The sequence below is a fragment of the Porites lutea genome, chromosome 9 (assembly GCF_958299795.1).
Source record: "Porites lutea chromosome 9, jaPorLute2.1, whole genome shotgun sequence".
Lineage (NCBI taxonomy): Eukaryota > Metazoa > Cnidaria > Anthozoa > Scleractinia > Poritidae > Porites > Porites lutea.
This window is the reverse complement of record NC_133209.1, coordinates 28,792,487-28,814,519: the sequence shown is the minus strand read 5'-3', so window position 1 is coordinate 28,814,519 and position 22,033 is coordinate 28,792,487. Positions and strand designations below refer to the sequence as shown.

Here is a 22,033-nt window from a genome sequence, read left to right as displayed (position 1 = left end):
AATGATTACAAAACGGAATTAATTGTAATCAGAACCCGCGCGCAGTTGGACAAGATAAGCATATCAGAGCTCAGTATTGATGACGCGAAAGTGCCTGCAGTATGCAACGTTCGGAACCTACGGACGTGGTTCAACAACCATCTGAGCATGAAAACCGCTATCAGCAAGACTTGTCAACCGGCACTTTACCATCTGCATAATATTTGGCGCATTAGAAGATTTCTTAGCTTTGAAGATAGAAAGTCGATTGTTCAGGCAATAGTGATGTCGAGAATAGACTATTGCAATAGCCTATTGTATGGTGTTGCCGCTACGAACCTTAGCAATCTCCAACGGGTCCAAAACGCGGCAGTCCGATTGGTGTGCTCATTGGCAAGACATGAACACGTCACATCGTCATTTATACGTCTTCACTGGCTGCCGATTAAGTTTACAATCAATTTCAAGATTGCTATGCTCTGTTTCAAGTGCATTCATGGACACGCTCCCAATTATCTAAAAAGCATGGTTGCCATCAAGAAGACTTCGACAAACAACCTCCGCTCGAGCACCAGTATCCAGTTGGAAGACCATTCACGACGATCGAAAAAAACGCTTGGCGATTGAGCCTTTTCCAATGCATCCGCCAAGTTCTGGAACAGTCTTCCGCAATCATTACAGACACAGCAAATTTAACACCTTTAAGTCATTGCTTAAAACTCACTATTTTACAGAAGCGTTTAATTTATAATTTCTTTTTAGTGTTTTATATAGTATATATCTTCGCATTTTATTGTAAATTTAAAATTGTAAATAAGTAACAGTAATTTTGGATTCAATTTTAACATGTAAAGCGCATTTGATCATACCCTCCTGTATGTTAATTTACGCTATATAAATATTAAATATTATTATTATTATTATTATTTTTATTATTATTATTATTATTATTATTACCTAAGCGGAGTAAGAAGCCTTCATACAAATTATGACGTAACCAATGTCTTCACTTTAACAGACTAGTTGTTTAGAGTGCTGTGAAACCTAACAGACGAACGAATGGCTCGGTTTGTTACAAAAGCTTCTTCCCTTATTATTTGTAAAACAAACCTGTATTTAGCAAACAGTAGTAATCCAACTGCTGGTCAGTGAATATCTTGTGGGCATCCCCTTAATACAGGTTTAACGGCATCTCATTTCGAAGATGGAAGCTCTTCCATGTATACGTACGCATTCTTGTACAATTCAAGATAAAAAAGAAAATGTTTAATCAGATGTTGAGGAAAACACCGATGTATTCGATGTCGACGTGTAACTCCTGTAATCAATTGGGGAACAAATTAATCTAAAAATTAACAAGTTTGTAAAACGCTAAAACCCTTTTGACAGACTGCTATGAAGTATCAAAAGGGTGTACTTTATAGTTCCTGATTATTTTTCATTACTAGTCTCTATTTTTCATGTTATTTTTTCCACAGAAACTCTTTGCCAAGCGAAAAAAAACTATTTAACGGCAGTTTGATTCGCACGGCACGATATTCGTTCAAACTACTTATCGTATCTTCGTGATGATCGCCTAGCATTTTTGATCTCATGTTTGCTGCTTTTTCTAAAGGTTGCAAAGCTCCTCTCAGGTCTCCCATTTCGTGCTTCATTACACCAAGTTCGTGGTAGTTGCGTGCCGTGTCTTCGTGATCACCGAGCAGTTTTGACCTCATGTTTGCTGCTCTTTCTAAGAAATCCAAAGACTCTTTAAGGTCTCCCATTTCACGTAGCACTCTACTTAGGTCGTCGTAGTAGGTGCATACCGTATTTTCGTGATCACCAAGCAAATTCGATGTCATTTTCTGTGCTATTTGTAAAGAATATAGAGCTCCTTTTAGGTCCCCCATTTTATGCTGCACTCTACCAAGCTCGTGGTAGCTGCGAGCTGTGTCTTCATGATCACCGAACATCACGTTTGTTGCTCTTTCTAAAGAACCCAAAGCCCCTTTGAGGTCTCCCATTTCACGTTGCATTGTACCAAGCTCGTAGTAGCTGCGTGCCGTGATCTCGTGATCACCAAGCAAATTTAATGACATGTTCTGTGCTATTTTCAAAGATTTCAAAGTCCCTTTGATATCTCCCATTTCACGCCGCTTTACGCCAAGAGAGAGGTAGGCAGTTGCCATAAACTCGTTGTAACCAGGCAAGTTAAAAGTCGTTTCCGCTGATTTTTCCAACGACTCCAAAGTTTCCTTAAGATCTTTTATATCCCGCTGCACTATACTTAATATGTGTTTGCTAGACGCCATGTCTTCGTGATCACCAAGCATATTTGATCTCATAGCCGCTGCTCTTTGTAACGAATCCAAGGCTCCTTCCAGGTCTCCCATGCCATACTGCACTAAACCAAGCACGTGGTAGTTGCGTGTAGTGTCTGCGTCATCACCAAGCAAATTTGATTTTATCGATGTTACTCTTTGTAAAGAAACCAACGCTCCTTTAAGGTCTCCCATGTCACATTGCACTAAAGCAATTTTGTGGTAGCTGGATGCAGTGTCTTTTTGATCTCCAAGCACACTTGATCTTATGTTTGCTGCTCTTTGCAAAGAGTCCAAAGCTCCTTTAAGGTCTCCCATGTCACGCTGCACTAAACCAAGGCTGTAATAGGCAATTGCTGTGTCCCTGTGATCACCAGGCAGCTTCGATCTGATGTTTGCCGCGGTTTGTAGGGACTCCATAGCTCCTTTTAGGTCACCCGTGTCACGTTGCTTTTTACCAAGCGTGTAATAGGTAAGTGCTGCTCTCTCCGTGTTATTGCAAAGGAGAAGTGATCTCATGTCGCCTGCTCTTTTTAGAGACTTTAGGGCCCCTTGAAGGTCTTGCATATTATATTGCGCCATACCAAGATGAAAGTAGCAGTGCGCCGTAAGTTTGCTATTTCCCTGTAAATTGAAAATCATGTCTGCCGCTTTCTGGAATGCCTCAACCGCTGACTAATTGTCACCCATAGCGTAATGTATTTGGCCTTGCTGAAATAAGGCAGAGGCTGTATCGGGATGAACTGGTGAAAGCTCCTGTCTTAGCCGTATTCCCACTTTTACAGACTCCAATGCTCCTGTCAGGTTCTCCGCTTCTAGCTGCTTTCTAGCCTGCAGGAGGAAGCAGCTCGCCGTTTCTTCGTTAACACCATTCAAATGAAGTCTCATGTATGCTTCATGGTATCCCTCCGTCGTCGGAACGTTGTAGTAGCCGCGTCGTATTGCTACGTATTTGGCCTTTTGGAATGCTTTAACGAGTGTATCATTATCCCCCATAACCTTATAGGCAACTCCGCTATGATAAAAGCTAACCGCTCTATTAGGACTATGTCCTAGAAGTTCCTTTCTTATTTGTGAGCCTACTCTTGCAGATTTCTTTGCTTCTTTCAAGTTTCCTCCTTCACGCTGCACTCTACTAAGCCAGAAGAAGCTTTCCGCTGTGTGACATTCTCTGGCAGACCGCAACATTTGTTTGTCACCCAAATTTCCCCTCCTCTTTGCTTCTTCCACCGCCGTTTCATAAAGGCGCTCAAGTAACATTTGTTCTTCATGCAACGCAACACTGAGAAATGATTTTGCTTCAGACAACAACTCTACAACTTTGCTGTAGATTCTGTCTATTCGTGGTCCACTTGAGAGGGACGAAATAATGCTGCTTCGACGATCAAGGAAATCTCTAAAGGCGTCGCCGTAACGTTCTTTCAGAAAATGTTCATTAGCAACTTTACAGCGAGAAATGTAGTAGTCGTAGAATTGAATTTGTGAATTCCGAAACACAGCTTCAACTGCCTGATCATTTTTTGTTTCTTCCTGAATGAAGGACCGGAATAGTGAATGGACTGTAAAATGGCTGAAATTTTCTCCACAGTCTATTAGGGACTTTCGCTCTAAAGATCGAATTATTTGTTTGGTGTGAACCTCTGATTTTTCATTCAATATGGCTTGAGCTTCCTCTACTCCAAACCGTTCAGGAAAAACAGAAAGCGAAACAAATGCGTCTCTTTCGCGAACCATGAGCCTTTTGAAAGATGTGTTCATTACAGATTTTATCCGAAAACCATCTGGAAGGTACTCATGGTCCAAAACTTCAACCAGAGTTGAATTTTTCAGTTCTTGTAAAAGCACATCAATGGAGATACTTTCTTCCTTAATGATGCTGCACATCAGTCGCATGGACATAGGAACGTTACCACATTCCCTCACAATGCAATTGTAGTCATCATCCGATGCATCTGGTAGCAGCAGCCGTACTAGATCTTCTGACGAAATTTTATCCAGTACATTAATTTTCTCTGAGTACATGGGTAGCTTGTGCTTTAAGTAGTCTAGACTTTCGCGAGTGGTTAAGAGAAGCTTGATTTGTTTGCAGTGAGTGAGGATCTCATCAATAAATTGGAGCACGTGTTCTTTTCGTTTGGTATCTCCAGATTCCAGTAAATCATCTGCGTTGTCGAATATCAAGACAAACGGATTCTGAACTTGCTGTAAACATTGGATACTGAAGTGAGACGATGAAATATGCCCGACCTGTTTATCGTCTGCGAACATACTGAGCAGCTTTGACACTAAATCTTTCTTACTTTCCATTCCACGAACGGATACAAAGTAAGCTGGAATATTCTTCTCGTGTAAGTGATGCGCTACTCTGATGGCCACTGATGTTTTTCCAAATCCAGGTGGACCCCAGACATTAACCAGTCGAGTAACTTCATCTGTTAAGTGGTCTTCTACTGCTTTACATTCTTTGTCGCGGCCAACAAAGTTTGGTATTTCATCAGGTATAGAAGAGTCGGGTACAAATGCATCTTAGAGAGAAAATAGAGGCAAGTGATAATGCGGCGAATGATCATTCCTTTAATTTGCAATTAATGATAAAGTGAAAAAGATAGTATTTTACATAACAGCGCCAGGTTGATCGTTCTGATATGATAAATTACTAGTAGCTACCAGCGTCAGATTTTTTTGGAAAATCTATTCTAAGGTTAACGAAGAAGAATGCTAAACTTTCGGGCCGTAATTTGCAGGTTTTTAAGTTAATTAAAAAGGCGCGAGTTTTTCTTAGAATTCACTCAGGACACTTGGCATGACTTGACGTAATTAAATACGCATATTAGTAAGAATCAGTACAGTAATAATAATAATAATAATAATAATAATAATAATAATAATAATAATAATAATAATAATAATAATAATAATAATAATAATAGGCTTTATTTAAAGAGGGTAAAACACTTAACAGTAGTCCTAAGACACTGATGACTCTGTGGCCGTCAACAGTGATCCTGAAACGTGCACTACAAATGTGGCTCAACGAAAAAAAAAACGTGAAAGGTGATTTCAAATTACACGTGACATTGCTTCGTCAATGACGTCACATAAAAACGTTTTCTTAAACGGGAAAGGGTTGCAAACCTTAATCTTAGGAAAAATGCTACATTAACAACGTAAATCGTAAATTTGTCTTGTATGATTGGAAATCTTATTCATTCTTTTAGCTATTTAACTAATTTTATTGTCACGTGACCCTTTTCTTCTTATTTACCGATTCCTATATAACATAAACACACATACAAGGCGAATTTTTCAGAACCTTTTTACTGGCCTTTGAAATGTACCTACAAGAGCTTGTCGCTCTTTCCTTATCCTTTACCCATTTTAGAGTAAATATTTTGAACGTTAATTCTCAATTATCAGTCACGTGACGAAAATTTGAGCCCCTTAAATGTCTTATATTGCTAAGGCCATTAAGCTATATTTGTAGTTTAATTTTTAGGATCATTGATGGAAGCGAACCGTTCTAAAAAGGATTTTATCAAAATATGCATATTTAATTAGATAGTCAAGCGGACTCATACCTGAAGTGGCCTGAGTTTGCAGACCTGTTCTGTTTTTTCTGGATACATGTTGAGTATGCTATGTTTGGAAACATGAATAGTAGAGTGCCACAACACAGCCAATACGTTTCCACTGCTGCAGTTCTTTTTACATGTATATGAAAGGGAATGTATGCATGCAAAACTAGCCAAGTAGTTTTCTTCACGAGGAGGAAGATCGTGTGGATCACGACGAATCCAAGTCATCTAGTGTTTCGCACATCAGTGGCGGATCCAGACCTTCTGATAAAAGGGGGAAGGGGGGCCGGTCATCCATACTCTAAGATAACGGGGGGGGGGCGGTCTCAAAAATTTTTTTTCACCCCTTCGGCCTCAATTTGTTCTAAAGATAAAGGGGGGGGCGGCCCCCCGGGCCCCTCCCCTGGATCCGCCACTGCATATATAGAGAAAGCATTGCTACTCTTACCGGTTGTGATTCCCGCCTGCACTGCTTTTTTTACCTCATGGACATTTGTTTTCACTTTAGCTAGTTCCAACTCTACATGTTCAACTTTTGCCATTATATCTGAACCGACGTTTTTCACTTGGGTTTTAACAGCTGTAACTTCCTTTTCTACATCTGACCTGACTTCTTCCACTTTCGTACGCACATCTCTTACCGCAGTTATCATATCTGACGCGACTTCTTCCACTTTCTTTTCCGCATTTGTTACTGCAGTTGCTATGTCTGACCCCACTTCTTCCACTTTATCCTGCATATCTGTTACTGCCGTTTTCAAATCTGACCTGACTTCTTCCAATTTATTCGGCACTTCATTTACTCTCATTTTTACGTCTGACGCGACTTCGTCCATTTTTAATTGCACCTCTGTTGCGGCCGTTTTGATATCTGATCCAACAGTTTTAATTTGAGACTCGATCTGGACGAGGTGATCACTGATTTGCTTGAACTTGATGGCAGCACCCTTTTCTCTCCTCAGCTCTTCTTCCAACTTTTGAAGCCTGGAAGTAGGAAAGTCTTCTTCGTCAAGCTTCCCGATCTCATCAATCCTGGTTGGGTCTTGTCCAAGTGCAGCAAATGCATCTTTCGCCAACTGTATATAATGATCAAAAGTTGCCTTGTCAATCTTTTGGGTACTTGTCTGGTGACAGAGGGTGTTGCGTAGCAGACGGAGCTGATTCAACGCTAACGCAAACGTCTCGGCCTGGTTTCCAGAAGGGCTTAAAATGACAGGGTGAAATGTTCCACTCGATAAACGACAAGGTTTCACGTACAGTTTGTCTAAAGTAGCAAAGACTCCACTCCCGTCCGGAATAGCAAAACTTTGAGCATAGAGAGTGGCTTCAAACAGCGCTGTGCAGTCCCACTCATGATATGATTTACTGGTTGGAACATATTTTGTCTTTCCACCCTCTTTACTGAGAAACATGTTGCGAACCAGAGGTGAGTCGTCCCATTTTTGAAATCCCGGTGTAGGAGCGACTTGATTGTCCCACATGTGAACGAAAACGTGGCGGAGGGTGACTGGAAATTCATCAAGAACAACAGATGAAAATTTGAAAAAGTTCAGTTGCTCCAACGAAAATGTAGCCATTGCGAAGATAATCAACTTTAATATAGTATCATATGCCAGACGAAAAAGAACCAAACTGTTTTTGATCAATCAAGCATTGTAAAGAGAGAGCATCTGCAAATACAAACATTGTAAAAGAAGAAACTGTAAAAATGATTGTTAAGCTAAGTAATATGCTTTTTTTTAAAAAAAAACGACATTTACATTTGAAACCACAGTAAGCTTAAGAGAAGAAATAAGATAATTCAGCTCACGTGACCAGTAAACAGTGGTTTACCTTTAACGAATTTTTTTAAAAAAATTGGAGTGTCAATTTATCAGTTTATACACAACTACTCTATCACCAGGGGCGTAGCTAGGGGGGGTCCTGGGGTGCCCGTGACCCTCCCTTGGTAGGCCTTCTTTTAAGCAAACAACCTATATCTTGGCCGTAAAAGCCATTGTTGAAAAGCCCACTTTTAAAATTTGTTTTTTTGTAAAGTATTTTCGTCAACGGCTCTTGTCTTTAGTTAATATGAGCCTTCATGCCGCGATAATACGACTGAGCCGGCCGATACACGAGGGAGAGCATCGGTATAAACCATATATAGTCGACATGACAATCTGGTGAGTAGCCTCTGTGACCCCCCCTTTGAAAAATCCTGGTTACGCCCCTGATCACGATACTGACAACCATATCTCTTCCCATGCGCTGCAGTGAAAATTTGTTGGCATACAATTGATTAACAAGTTAGTTAAAAAAAATTCGTGACGAAAGTAGTACAGTGTAGAAAATTTGACCCTTTTCGAAGATGAAATCTCGAACACTACTGCACATGCTCGGCTCGTCGTCCACATGCTGTCGAGAACGTGAAAACCGGTGGTTTGACGTCCAGCAGTGAACGTGAGTAAATTTACTTGTATTTGTACCCCCTAAATCCACTTTCCTGAAAGAAATTTTATCTCAGTTGCGTATTCTAATTTCAACGTATTTGTTCTTTGTATTTTTGTACTAAAAACACCAGAAAATTGATTGATATGGGTCTTCGTAAACAAGCACCAGCCAGTCGCATTGAAACGTTCTTATTTGTGTTTTCCAGCTTTCGCGAAGCAAAAAGGTTTACAGGTCAAAACGATGCTAAATCATAACCTGTTCCGCCCCTTTTTTTCTTTAAGAACTGTAGTGATTTGTCACCAAACATTAGTAACCGTTGGTTCTATTTTTCTTTGTAAAGGAGATGGAGTTGTCAGACAAACATGATTTAGTACTATGCCGAGAAGTGCTAGTTATGGAATCCTACCAACATCCGTATAGAAAAAGGAAAGGGGAGATGTATGGAACTAGATAGCTGAGTGGCCTTGATCATACGAAATTCAAAGTTAATAAAAGGTCCATGAGAGACAGACTGACCTTGCTGATTACCATGCATAAAGCGAAAATTCGCCAAGAGAAAAATGCCGCTGGAATCACTTGCAAAGAGACCGAACTAGACCAAGCTCTCGAAGAGATAATTGACAGGACAAGCTGGCCGACGAAAAACGTTCCGAGGTAAAGAAAAAAGAAAAGGAAGAAGGAGTGGCTCGAGAGGAACGGTAGGCAAAGCGCTAAGGAACGTTAAGGGCAGACTGTTAAAAAACATTTTCAACACTTCGATCATTCGCATTTCCTTTGTTTACACTGGAAACTCGTCGTCCACAGCCAGCGAGCGCTTAACTCTCGAATTTTCCCGCCGTGAACAACGTTCTCTACCCAGTCCTTTGGTGCAGTTCGTCGTCGATGCTTAGGGTCCCTATTAACACCGATGACACCATAGCATTTTTTTTCTTTATCTCTAACCTGAGATCAGGCTCTATTTTCGTTTCCCTTTGAAAATTACATTCCGGCGGGCATGACGAAACGAAAAGAGAGCCCCAATTTTAGCGGTAGCCGTAAGAGAGAATGTATGAGAACCGCTATTTAAAATTGAGCCTGATCTCAGGTTACTTTATCTCATGAATAAAATGCAAGGGAATCTCACGTCTGTCGCGCGCTACTTTTAGGTGGTTTGACCTGTTGGACAGGTTTTTGTAGATCGATGAAGTTCTTGTTTTCGGATTTGTTGACCAAAACTAAGAAAAGTATTTAGTGATTGATCCATGTTATCGAAGGAATAAGCACTAAGGTGCCTCTGACTTAAAAATAACGTAACGCAGTTATGCATGTTCTATTTCCTGCCGCTTTCATTGCGCAACAATTAAGCAATAGAAAACGTTTTCCGTGTTTACATGACAGAGCTGAATAACGTGTAAACTAGTATCGTTTACAAAAGGATTTTCAAAACATCCTTGCATTTTGGCGATTTTTAAGGTGGATTCTGAATATTTAAGGTTCCCATTTAAAGTAAAGGCAGATTTTTTCATACTTTATTCAGTTCTCGTTTACAGTTTTGTAATTTTTCTTATATTTTTTGCTATGAACAAAAGACGACGTACGAACGAAGCATCTCTGCTAAATTACAGTAAATTAGTATCGTTTGCAAAAGGATTTTCTAAACATCCTCACATTTTGGCGATTTTTAAGGTGGATTCTGAATATCTAAGGTTCCCATTTAAACTAAAGGTAGATTATTTCATACTTTATACAATTCTCGTTTATAGTTTTGTAATTTTTCTTATATTTTTTGCTATGAACAAAAGAAGATGCGCGTTCGAAGCAGAACAGTTCTTTCATTCGAATGTTTACGTGTTCAAGCGTAAACAGAAATGAACGACGGCTTATCAACATGTGATCAGCCGGGCATCTCATATCAGTGTTAGCGTTAAAGGAACATTTTGATATTTATCTTTATTTTTCCTTGAATGATCGACTATTAATTTCTGTTATTCTCTCGCTTTATTTCGCTAGGTTTCACTATAAGAACTGTAAGAACACAAAAAACATTCACTGCGGTTTCTCTTCTCTCTTCCACTATCCAGCAATTGTAATCAGATTTACTAATAAAGTACATACTAGACTACAAATCTAGGTTCAAGGTTTTTAACAGTATGAACATGTAGTGGGGCACTTCACTTTGTTTGATTGTGTTCTTGCGGTTTGGCTTCCTGATATCCTCCTCTTTCACCAGCCAACTGATAATGTCTCCAAAAGTAAAACCTTTGTTATGTTTGTTAAAATTGTTACCCAACTGATCAAGAATTTATACTGTATTTATACACGGTTAACAAGAATAATAAATAATCACTGAACCAATATAAGTGGGTCTTACCCAAGAAAACAATCTTCCAAATTCAGCTCAATGTAATATTTAAAATAATAAATTGATTTTGAGTACATTTTACATATTGGGCTCAATAAGTGAAGTGGTTGTTTGGTATTTTTTCCTTTATGAGAACCATAATACTTATTTATTTGTTTCTTTTAATATTAGAAATAATTTAACTAATGTACATGTCTCCCCTTGCCCAAGAGAGAAATTACTGTTTATCTCAAATTACAAGCTGTCTTCAAACTGACATTTAAATTAAAGAAGTGAGAACCAAAGGGGTAGCAATTTTACTATGAAGTGATGACAAGACTTGGAAGCTGTTAGATGAGATAAATGATTGATCAATAAGACCCTTTACCAAAGAGCCAAAGAAAAATCACATACAGTGAAGAGAGTGCAATACAGCGTCTTATCAGAGGTCCAAACCCTCTAAGGTAGCCTTTATTATTATGGACCTTTGAAAGCTTCACCCATTCTCATCTCAGCTCACAAGAGCTATTTTATTGCATTTACCAGTATACAAGAACAATCAAAATTAATGTGAAAAGAGAAAATAGGTAAGTAACACAATCGATGGCTGCTGGTAAAAAAGTATCAATGACTTGAAGTTTTCTCAAAGCTTCATTACCAGGAGAAGTACAATCTGACTCTCAGTAAACTCTCTTTATTCCTTTTTTTATATTCTTTTTATTCTTTACTCTTTCTTAATTTTTCTCTTTGAAGTCTAGATCTTCATTCCTTGATTCTTCTGCTTCAGTCAAACCTGTTATAAATGGTAAACTTATAGTTAATACGAAAACTCATACGGAACTCAGTCAACTTGTGTTTCCTTTGCTCAACACTTCACAAGCTTTAAACTTTAAAAGTACAAAAAATTAAACAAATGAGCCAGCTTAACTAAATAAATAAATTCTGCAGCTCGGCCAGTATCTTTTTGTTCTAGGACAAGCCAGTACACAAACAAAATTAAGTGCAGAAGCTTAGTGTAAGGAAAGGCTTCTTTGATTGCACTAACATTTGTGTATGTTTAAAAGGTATATAACTAAGCATAAGTTCTTGTGTCTGATGGCATCATTGCGCTCATTGCCCGCTTTCGTGCTACAAAGAAACGACCCACAAGAGTCATCGCTCGGCTATATTACAAAGATTTGCTCTTCTTCAAACGTAATAAGGTAATATAATATCAAAGTAACTCGTTTACGTACCACTGAAGAAAGGTCGCCAAAACTCCAGCAATGCTCTTTTTCTCTCAGTCATCTTTCTGATCAAACTTACGATCAAAACAATGAAAAACCTCGCCGAGAGGGTCAAAAGCGTTTTCCTTGATTCCTGGTTTACTTAAAATTCCTTAACAACACTTGAACTTTTAACTTATTCGCAGAATTTCTCCTTCGTGAGTTTATCAGATGATTTTCGCGTCGCAAAAGGTGCATTAGCGAGCTTAAGCAGCGACGTTTTTGAGCGACGCACGTCAACCGGAAGTGAGCCTTTTCCTCTTTTAATAAGCCTTGATGCTACTATATTTGTATTGCCAAGTGTCTTAATTCTTATAGAGACGATCTGTCCAAAAATTTGTTCAGCTCAAGAGTGCAAAACGTCCACTTCCGGTTGACGTGCGTCGCTCAAAAATGTCGCTGCTTAAGGTGTTTCGATACAGTTTTTCAGAGGCGATACCGATATTTTTCAATCGCCTTAAAAGTGATTTTTTCCTTGTCCGATCGCTATAAAATTTTTACCAGTAATTGGCTATGGATTGAAAGATGTGAAAATGTAGTTTTAAATAAAATCGATATTACTATGACAACAATAAACAAAAAACTTTGAAATTGATAAAAGCCAAATTTTGTGTGATCTAGACCTGCTACTGAAAATCCAACACTAGGAACTTAAAGTTTGGTGTTTAGCAAACAATATCCGTAAGAAGTAAAAAATTCTGTATGTTTGAATTCGACTAAAACGAAAAAATATTTCAAACCTTAAACTTTCAATAGCCGTGATAGGTTATTTAATAAAAACGTTATAAATGACTCAAATTATTCTTAAGTAGCATAAGAATGATGCTTAATATCATATTTTGATGCTAGGAAATTTTGGTGTACTTTCGTTCATGCGATCTTGAAATCTAACCCGTTTTCTCACCACCTGTATAAGTGCAACTTCATTCAGAATTTGGACTTTTAGTGCTTTCTTGTATATCTCCAAAACGACTCGAACGAATTTTTTTAAAATCTTTTCACATAATCTTCATAATGTATATAAAAATGTCTGAAACTTTCATTAAGATTGATTCACTGCAGCACCTTGAAATTTCAGGACAAACTTATCCTACGAACCGGACAAAAATCTGCGTTACAACATTCACTGTTTTGATGTTATGCTAATTTTTCCAAAATAATGCGCACTATACATACCTCCATGACTAGTACATTTTAGTTTGAATTTATCGCATCTTTTGAATGTAAAACATTTACAATACTCACACTGAAATGTACTAGTCATGGATATATGTATTGTCCGCATTAATTTGGAAAAATTAGCGTAACGTCAAAAAAGTGAATATTGTAACGCAGATTTTTGACTGGTTCGTAGGATAGGTTTCTCTTGAAATTTCAAGGTGTTGCAGTGAATCAATCTTAATGAAAGTTACAGACATTTTTATATATTAAGCATCATTCTTACGCTACTTAAGAATAATTTGAATCATTTATAACGTTTTCATTAAATAATCTATCACCGCTATTGAAAATTTAAGGTTTGAAATATATTTTCGTTTTAGTCGAATTCAAACATACAGAATTTTTTACTTCTTTCGGAGATTGTTTGCTAAACACCAAACTTTAAGTTCCTAGTGTTGGATTTTCAGTAGCAGGTCTAGATCACACAAAATTCGGCTTTTATCAATTTCAAAGTTTTTTGTTTATTGTTGTCATAGTAATATTGATTTTATTTAAAACTACATTTCCACAAATCTCAATCCATAACCAGTTACTGGTAAAAATTTTATAGCGATCTGACAAGGAAAAAACCACTTTTAAGGCGATTGAAAAATATCGGTATGGCCTCTGAAAAACTGTATCGAAACACCTTAAGCTCCCTATTCCCTCCACGGCTACGCTTGGTAAACAAGTGATGTCACGGACATGCGCAGTACGTTATTCAGCCCTGTCTGTTTGCATAGCCTGATATAAACACGAGAGGGGTTGGGAGAATTCGAGACAGTTATGGAAACCCGAGACGAAGTCGAGGGTTTGCATAACCGTCGAGAATTCTCCCAACGCCTCGAGTGTTTGTATCAGGCTATGCAAACACAGGAAAAAAGTTTTCTATTGCTTTTATAAAATAACTTTCCCTACAAAAAAAACGCAAAACTCTTTGTATGGCACTGATTAAAAGAGAAATTCTTACCAGTCGCAAAATCTTGTCCACGAAGTCTTGCACGCGTAATGAGTTCTTGTTTTGCAAAAAGATGCTTTGCAAAATACGGAGTTTTCTCGCTTAAAATGTCAGCTTAAGCGAAGAAAAATTGACTCACCTTCTTTGTAACGATTTTCCATGTTTCAGCCGACGAAGGAATGGGTAAATAAAGTAAACTTGTCGCGTTTTGAACTCGAAAACTTTTTCAAATTTGGTGCTTGCGTGGTTAGCGCGCGAAAAGCCAAACAACTTGACGCCACAACCATGTTTACATACTCTCATGCAAACACTGCTCTCGGCTAATCAGAGCGCGCGTACTATCTTAGTTATTTTATAAATTATTCCAGTTCCTGTTCACTTAACATAGTTCATGATGCGTCAGCGTGCGTATGTCGAGACATTGAGCACGCGGGAAGTTTGGAGAGCACGAGAGAGGCGTAAGAGTAGCTCGAGGCGCAGCTGAGAGCAACTCTAGCCTTTTGAACCCTCTCCAAACTTCCCAAGTGCTCAATATCTCGACATACGCACTGCTGACGCATGAACTAATTGTCTTATAACATTATCAAAGCGATCAATGCAGCAGTTAACTTAAAATTTTATTATTGTAGGGCGCGCTCAAAGCAGTACGCGTCAATGTTTACGAGCCCATATTTTTTCCTCACAGTTAAGCTTATGTTTTTATCCTGAAACTGAGAGAAAGTGTACTCTAAAATGAACGTAAAATCCATATTTAGATGCTGGAAAACTATTAATTTACCGAAAAATTGTTATTGAGAGAAAACAACGTTGCAAAGAATCATCTCACGCCATAGCCCGCACAGCTCGCGGAGATCACAACAACAACTGAACAACACTCACCTCTTTCCCTTACTATCGGTTAACAAATTCAAACGTTTCCACTTAAATTTCCTTATAAAACACATGGTAAACGCTTCATCGTGTACTGCTGAGTTAGGGATGCACTCAGAAGACTCAGGATTGCTAAGCTCACAACAACTCGAGGAATTACGAAGAGTTTATTGACGTCATCAACGTACTCAATAGCAATATGAAGCACGCTCGCGCTATTGAATTTGATTGGGCGAATTTTCTAGCTATGCTATAATGATGCTTGGCCCGCAAATCGTACACATTTAATGAGAACGAAGGCAAACTAGCTTTTCTACCACGAAAAAAGAAATGTTTTGCGCCTCCCTGTTTTGTTTTTGCACATTTCTATTGGTTTCCCACAACGACCACCACCATCAGATTTATATTGTTTCTCTTCCTCCTCCACCTACACATTATTGACCGTAAACGAAGACATTTTGTACATCTATAATACACGGGATCCCTAATCTAGCAAATGGCATTTGGAGATAAGGTCACTAAACTAGGTCCATGTGCCAAACATCCTGTATACTGCTAGGACTAGAATGTCGGCAATATTTGCTTATGCGCAATGATAGAGATGTGATGGTGAATTTTAAACCTGGTCAATTTATTTACAAGCAAACATGTTTCCCCGCGGTGCAATTCCTGTAAACCAAATCTCCATCATTCCCCTCTCAAGGGTAAAACTATAATTTTCGAATCGCCTTGTACGTCCCAATACATAGTTGCATTTGGTCGGGGTCCCTAATAAAGGGAATGGTTTATAATTGTATTTCAACAACGAAGCACACAGGACTATCTCTGTATCAGTGGTATCGACTGCCTCTTGAACACTATCTGCCGTTCATATTCTGAAACACCTCTGGACCTCCGAGACAAACGGTCTGAGGGCGAAACTAAATATGTTATTACTGTTATTATGCTAATTGTGATTTAACCCAGCAAGTATATTTAGGCTTCAGTGGTAGGGATGAAAAATATTATTAAATCAAAATGAAGTGGTGAAAGAAAGAAAAGAACGTTTTAGAGAACTGCTTTGTTTTTACGATGATTAAAAGGGGCGAAATTTCTACAACTTGGATGCTCTATGATTTCTCTTTATGGAATGCAGGAACTTGTTTTGAACAATGGCAATGTTGGTTTTGTTCACCGCTTCAGTGCCTCCTTAAATAAAGAATGATTTCGTGGCAAAGGATTCAGTTCACTATCTGAAGTAGTCAGTGATGTTGACTTAAAGTTTGTCAACTTTGGAATAACATTATTGTTTTCATCGTAAAATAAAAGGCACTTGTTACAATGGAATTTATTAACTAAAGAAATATAAAAACATCCGAATGATCTTTCCCTTTTGTCTATAACTGATCCAGTCGATGGATGACTGATTTTCTAGAAAAATTCTTTTCGCGGCTTGCGTGGGGCTTTCCCCAATGAAAACAGACGCGTGTGTTCCGTGAATTAATGAAACTTCAGCTGCATCCGCTTTTGTGAAATCTGCTCTGAATATTACTGCTTCATGTGCTAGTTTTTACCAAACCACAAATATGCGCAAGAATAATAACCCTAAAAAAAAAGGCGCAAAATAACATGGATAAACTTTAGTCGCGTGAAAAAAGGCACTTGATATAATGGAATTTATTAACTACAGAAATATAAAAACATCCAAATGATCTTTGCCTTTTGTCCATGACTGCTCCTGTCGATGGATGACTGATTTTCTGAAAAATTCTTCTAGAAGGGGTCACGTGGGACTCTCCCAAATGAAAACTGAGGCGACAGTGAAAGACGAGTGTATCCAATTTATGAAACTTCAGCTACTCTGAACAATACTACTACATGTGATAGTTATTACCAAACCACAATTAAGCACAAGAATAATAATCCTAAGGTACAAATTAACATGAAGAAACTTAAACTATGCTTCATTTGATGCGGACTCCTATTTCCGCTTTCAAACGTAAAACGTATCCCTAGCTAAACTGACAAACAGAGAAATACAGAACCAGTGACTCAAATGTTTAACTAACTTTAGTGACACTTGGAAAAGTACCAAGAATAGATACCTAATTTCGCAACTGACAAATTGCTAGAAATAAAGTCGAGGCAGGTGGTCAACAATCGCGTGATCAACAGTGCATTAATTGAATCACTTCGATCCGGAGAGAACTTAACTTCGATTGCACATTTAAATGGCAAAAAAATATGCACAATTCTAAAAGGACAGAATGGTATTTGACATACCGATGTGCTAAGTCAAGTCCAATGCAACTGTTATCAGTCCACTTAGGGAACTGGGCGCGATTGTCTGCAGAATATTCGAATGCTGATAAGCCGCACAAATAATAAAATTCCGCACAAAATTGGCCCAGGGAGTCTGGATAAAAGAATCCTAGATGAAATGCGTTAAAGCGTTAGCTCCAGTCTCGTTTCCATGGCCCTTAAGTTTACCATGACCGTCGTAGACGCAGTGCACCCAGAAACACAACAGCCTTCTCGAAGCTAACTTATAAGGACTTGTATGGGAATTTATCGCAAGATAATAGAAATTAGGGAAATCGTTGAATGTCGAGGATTTGCCTTACTCGTTTTACGCGGACAGCCTCTTAAATACTAGGGCGGGTCTTCAGATGTTAATAGTGAACTGTTGATATCGATAACAGATGCTCCTCCTGACTTCATAGACCGGCCAAAATTTCGTTACCAGAGTTAATGACGGGGCTCAGAAATGCGTTATGAAAGCACAGAAGTCTCTCGTTTCACCCGCGCAATTCGCTGCTTTCGCAACTAGCTCCATTCTCTTTGTATCAAAACATTGACCCTTCAAAGTGTTTAAGAAATCAGCTTGGAATGGTTTGAAGCATAAAACTTATAGGTGCAAAATTGCTTTCATTAACTAGTGCAAGTCCTCCTATCACTTAACATTACTTCAGAAAAAACACGTTTTAAGATCTCGTCTCTTTCTTACCGTGCCGCGCGCTTTTCCGGGAAGACTATAAGTAACCGCTGTTTGGACCGACAAAAGGAAAACTGTTTGTTTTTTATCTTGTGGGTATTTCGACTCACAGGATTTCTTGATAGAACAGGGTGTGGCTGATCACGTGATGCAGTTATAAACAACTTTTCAATTGAAATTGGAAGATTTTTGGGTTATGATTAGCCTCAAACTATTTGTCATTGGAAATATTGAAAATGCTTTATATTAGACCACCCCTTTATAAATTCTGAGAAATCTATAAAGAACCAGGCCTTATTTTACTTGTATAATAATAATAATAATAATAATAATAATAATAATAATAATAATGATAATATTTGATATCTAGGAAGCCCACTTTCCAAACACAACAAAAGGAGCTGACTTGTTAACTCATGGTTGAATGTTAATTTTGCAGCTTTTGTTCATCAATTTTTGAACAATGTATCATGCCACATAGCATGTTGAATTGGGCCATCGAACATGTTGAATGCTTGTGAATGAGAATAGGAAATTGAAAATCAGACGGACTTTATTTCAGCAATTACGCCCCAACATTGCTTGTAGTTGTTAAATCAAAGAATGTTTAAATTTGTTAAACCTAGTGTCTTCGGCTTTTATAGTAGTTCACAACAGAAATATATCTGCAATACTTTGTACTTGTCAAAAATCTTGAAACACTTGTGTGCGTTTCCCCTTCCCCAAAGTTGATTTGGGTATTACAGTCATCTCAGTGCCCCAAAATATGCGTAGCTTAACATTGGGGAAGAAGAAGGGAACATTTGAGTGAGAGCAAAGGTGTGAAAAGTGAATGTAAGAAATTTTCAAGAAAATTCAAGAGAAACCGTCTATTTCATCGATTTGTGACGAGTATTGTAGTTACTGCACAGTTTTAGGCAAAATCTCTTGGCCAAATGGATCCATCCACAAAGGGACGAGGAAGAGAAGTTGTAAGAGGACGTGGCAGAGGAACATCAGTGAGAAGCAGACCACTTCCAAGAACAACACGGGTGTGGACAAGAGACAGTGCTTTATTGGATCATTGACCGAGGCGGATCAGTGTTGGAGAAATAACAACTGAACAGAAAGAAGATATTACAGAGCACTTTAAAGTAAATACTATGAAGATATTTACAAATACTTTTCAAAGCTCAAGTGAATCTATGTTGCTCAGGAGTATAACAAATTGTCAATGGTGAAAGAAGGGCACATCGCACTTGTCCAATAGGTGGCCCTATTTTACTTTCATGACTTAATCTCTCAAGGTTGCTGACTATAGAAGTAATAATGTCAAAAATGAAACACGGGTTTCATCCAATGTCATCTCACCAAAAATATCAATATCAGACACAAGATAGAGTGTTTCATGTGATGTTCAGTGACCGAGAAGTGGTTTGAAAAAAAAAGCGCAGCCAAGTTTTGCAAGACCTACTTTGAGGATTCTGGATATTGGATGAAACACTGACTGGAATTTAATACAAAAATGTCTAGCTTCTCTCACAAACAAGAAGTTTTGAAGAAATTCAATGCTTAAGTTAACGAAATCATATAGGAGTTGCCTCTGATATCCAAACCACTGTCAAAGTAGCGATTTCCTTGGTTTGTCTTCATGGATTACTTTTTGAGAATCAAACTCATCTGTGGCCTTTGATTTACATTTGAATTTATTAGATTTGATTACTTCCTGTCCTAGTTCCCTTATGTATTGAGATTGAGAATTGATAAAGCTGCAGCCAATGAAAGTTTGATTTATTAGAATAAATAAAGATGGGGAATTTACACGAAGCTTAATGTAATTTAGGCTAAGTTAAACACGGAACCATGGTGGCCAGCAGATTTTCCCCAGAGCTGGATGCAGGGTGAACAGGTTTAATGTTGTGATGCAGTGCAACGGGCCAAGAAGAATGTTACGATGGACCTTTTGTAGTCACTAAAAAGTTATGTTTGTACATTAATAGTTGCCTTTTTGTTTCCTTCCTGTAGGAATTTGGTATTGTTGACAATGAAGAATATATTGATGATAAGGAAACTCTCAACTTGACTTTTAGGACAAGAAAAGAAGCCGAAATTGTTGAATAATGGAAATTCTCCGTTTGGTCAATGTTTATTTCTAGTATCTATCGCTCCTATGTCCCACCCAATTCCTCCCTCCTTTCTTTATTTGGGTTTACTTTGTATTGCATCAACTTATAAAGATTTCTGGGTGATAGCAGTGTAGTGGGATACATTGCATTGCGAAATCCATGTTTTGATTTTTTTTGTTGAGTTGTGAACTATGAGTGGTCTCCAATTCTCCCCAAAACTCTCGGCTGTGCTCTAGATGAGCGCGGTGGCCCCTGGCGCCTAACTTTTTCTTATGGGCCACTAGAAAATCTTAGTTTTTTCATGCAAAACATATGCTTGGTACCCTAGATTTTACAGGTTCAGAGCACTGGGCTCCCTTCAGTGTTCCTTAGTGCACAGCCAAAGGATTTGAAAGCGGGCCTTTTGTTATTGACTATACCCTACGATATAAAATTTAGTTTTGACGATTTGCGGTTATTAATCGATATTGTTTTATACTGTCACTGGCTTTTCAATCAGAACTTTATACAAGAATTTTATTATTTTTAGGCCTTCAATAAAGGCAAGACATTCAAAGGCAGAGCCTTGAAGGTTTCTTGGTATCGACCTCCATTGACGCCTCTATCACCAGCAACAGCAGTACCAACGACACCTACAACTCCTACAGTGCTCAAGAAAGGAGAGGAAGAGTTAGGACTGGATATTGATGCTGAACTGGTAAGAACTCTATGAAATATAAACGTTTTGTGTATGTGTTGTGGTGTCCTAAACAGAGTTCTAAATTGATAACGTTATAAAAATTAAAATTTAAAATTATGGGATTTGTCAGGATAGCCTGTAAGAACAACATGCAAGAGGCCTACTTGCCAAAAACTGGCATTGTGGGGCAAATTGTCTCTGAGGTATTAGCCCAGTTATGCTCTGATGACTCCATGCAAATCCTTCTAAATTTGAATTGGGTCATAACGTTATGACATGAGTCAAATTTATCTATTTGTAAAGGCCATATCAATGCGCATGCCCACTGAATATCCCATCTTTTACTAATATGAATAGAGAGTAAGGCTTTCTTGTCAGGGAGTCTTTCAGAACTCTTTTGCTTTGCTGTTAGACAACGGTTTGTTTCAGAACAATTCATTTTCTTTTTGTTTTTTTAGCGAAAACATGAATTTGATGCGGATGCAGACGAAGCTTTGCTTCTTGGAGAAGATTTTGATGAAGAAGATGAAGAAGAAGATGAACGATCGTGGAAAAGATAGTTACAACTATTGTTTAAGTTGATACGGCAAAACTGCGTCGAAGGATTGTAAAATAATTGTCATGATTTAACTGTTTCAGACTTGTAACTAAAGTGAGCTTAGCTTTCTGTAACATTGTAACATCAAGCGTTAACTTCAGTGGATTCCAATCGTCTTTGAAAGAACAAGATTTCTTATGTCCATTTCTTCTAAAACGCACTGTCATCGCTCTCCAAAGTCAAAGGCTAAGAGATAATACCCATCTCAATGTTTTATTGAAAGATACTTGTCTTTGACCTAGTTTAGGTTTTACTGTCTGTTGTTTTAATTTTATAGTACTCTGTAAGTTAAGTTATAGTGAGAACTTGTATTGTTGTGAAGTCCGGATGATGCGTAAAAAAGAAAGTGATGCTTAAAAAAAGACTCTGGTGGAAAAAGAAAAGACAAACTAAAAGAGAAGCAGAAAAATATTGAAAGTAAAAAATGACTTCAGATTCACAAGAAAAAAATGTTTCACATTTGAAAAGATTAAAGAAAACAACAACAACAACACCAAAAAAACCAAAAATCTTACAAAAGTCAATGACCAATTCTTGTATATGGTCACATTGTGACTGGTGATTAGAACAGCACTGGAAAAGTGCTTTTGCTGACTGGACGAAGAAAGTTGAAGGCTGAAGAAGTGGCAAGAGTAGGAAAACAGAAGCCAAGACGAAGATACAAGATTTGAATGCAGTAGGATGAAGTGTTCTAGGAGCAGTAACAACGCTGAGGACAAGTGAGGTGAGTATACTGTATACTTTATACATGGTAATTTAATATCTGTTCCAAATCTC

General features: G+C 38.1%; 2 protein-coding genes across 2 annotated transcripts in view; both read right to left on the bottom strand.

The window, feature by feature from the left end:
• LOC140949149 (uncharacterized) overlaps positions 1-22,033 on the bottom strand; it is a 93,816-nt gene that overhangs the window by 51,610 nt on the left and 20,173 nt on the right. The gene's annotated exons all lie outside the window — the stretch shown is intronic.
• Positions 1,443-7,452, bottom strand: LOC140949146 (uncharacterized). The gene is made up of 4 exons (XM_073398377.1): positions 6,706-7,452; positions 6,306-6,534; positions 3,060-4,807; positions 1,443-2,906 (listed from the first exon to the last, which is right to left on the bottom strand). The coding sequence occupies exons 1-4, from the start codon at positions 7,432-7,434 to the stop codon at positions 1,443-1,445; spliced, it is 4,170 nt and encodes a 1,389-aa protein (XP_073254478.1). The 5' UTR covers positions 7,435-7,452.

Coding starts and splice junctions, on each gene's coding strand:
- LOC140949146 (XM_073398377.1), bottom strand. CDS start 7,434: ATGGCTACATTTTCGTTGGAGCAACTGAACTTTTTCAAATTTTCATCT. Junction 4,808..6,305: donor GCAGGCGGGAATCACAACCG/GTAAGAGTAGCA, acceptor TTTCTCTCTAAG/ATGCATTTGTACCCGACTCT. Junction 2,907..3,059: donor GAGCATTGGAGTCTGTAAAA/GTGGGAATACGG, acceptor TTCAATTTACAG/GGAAATAGCAAACTTACGGC.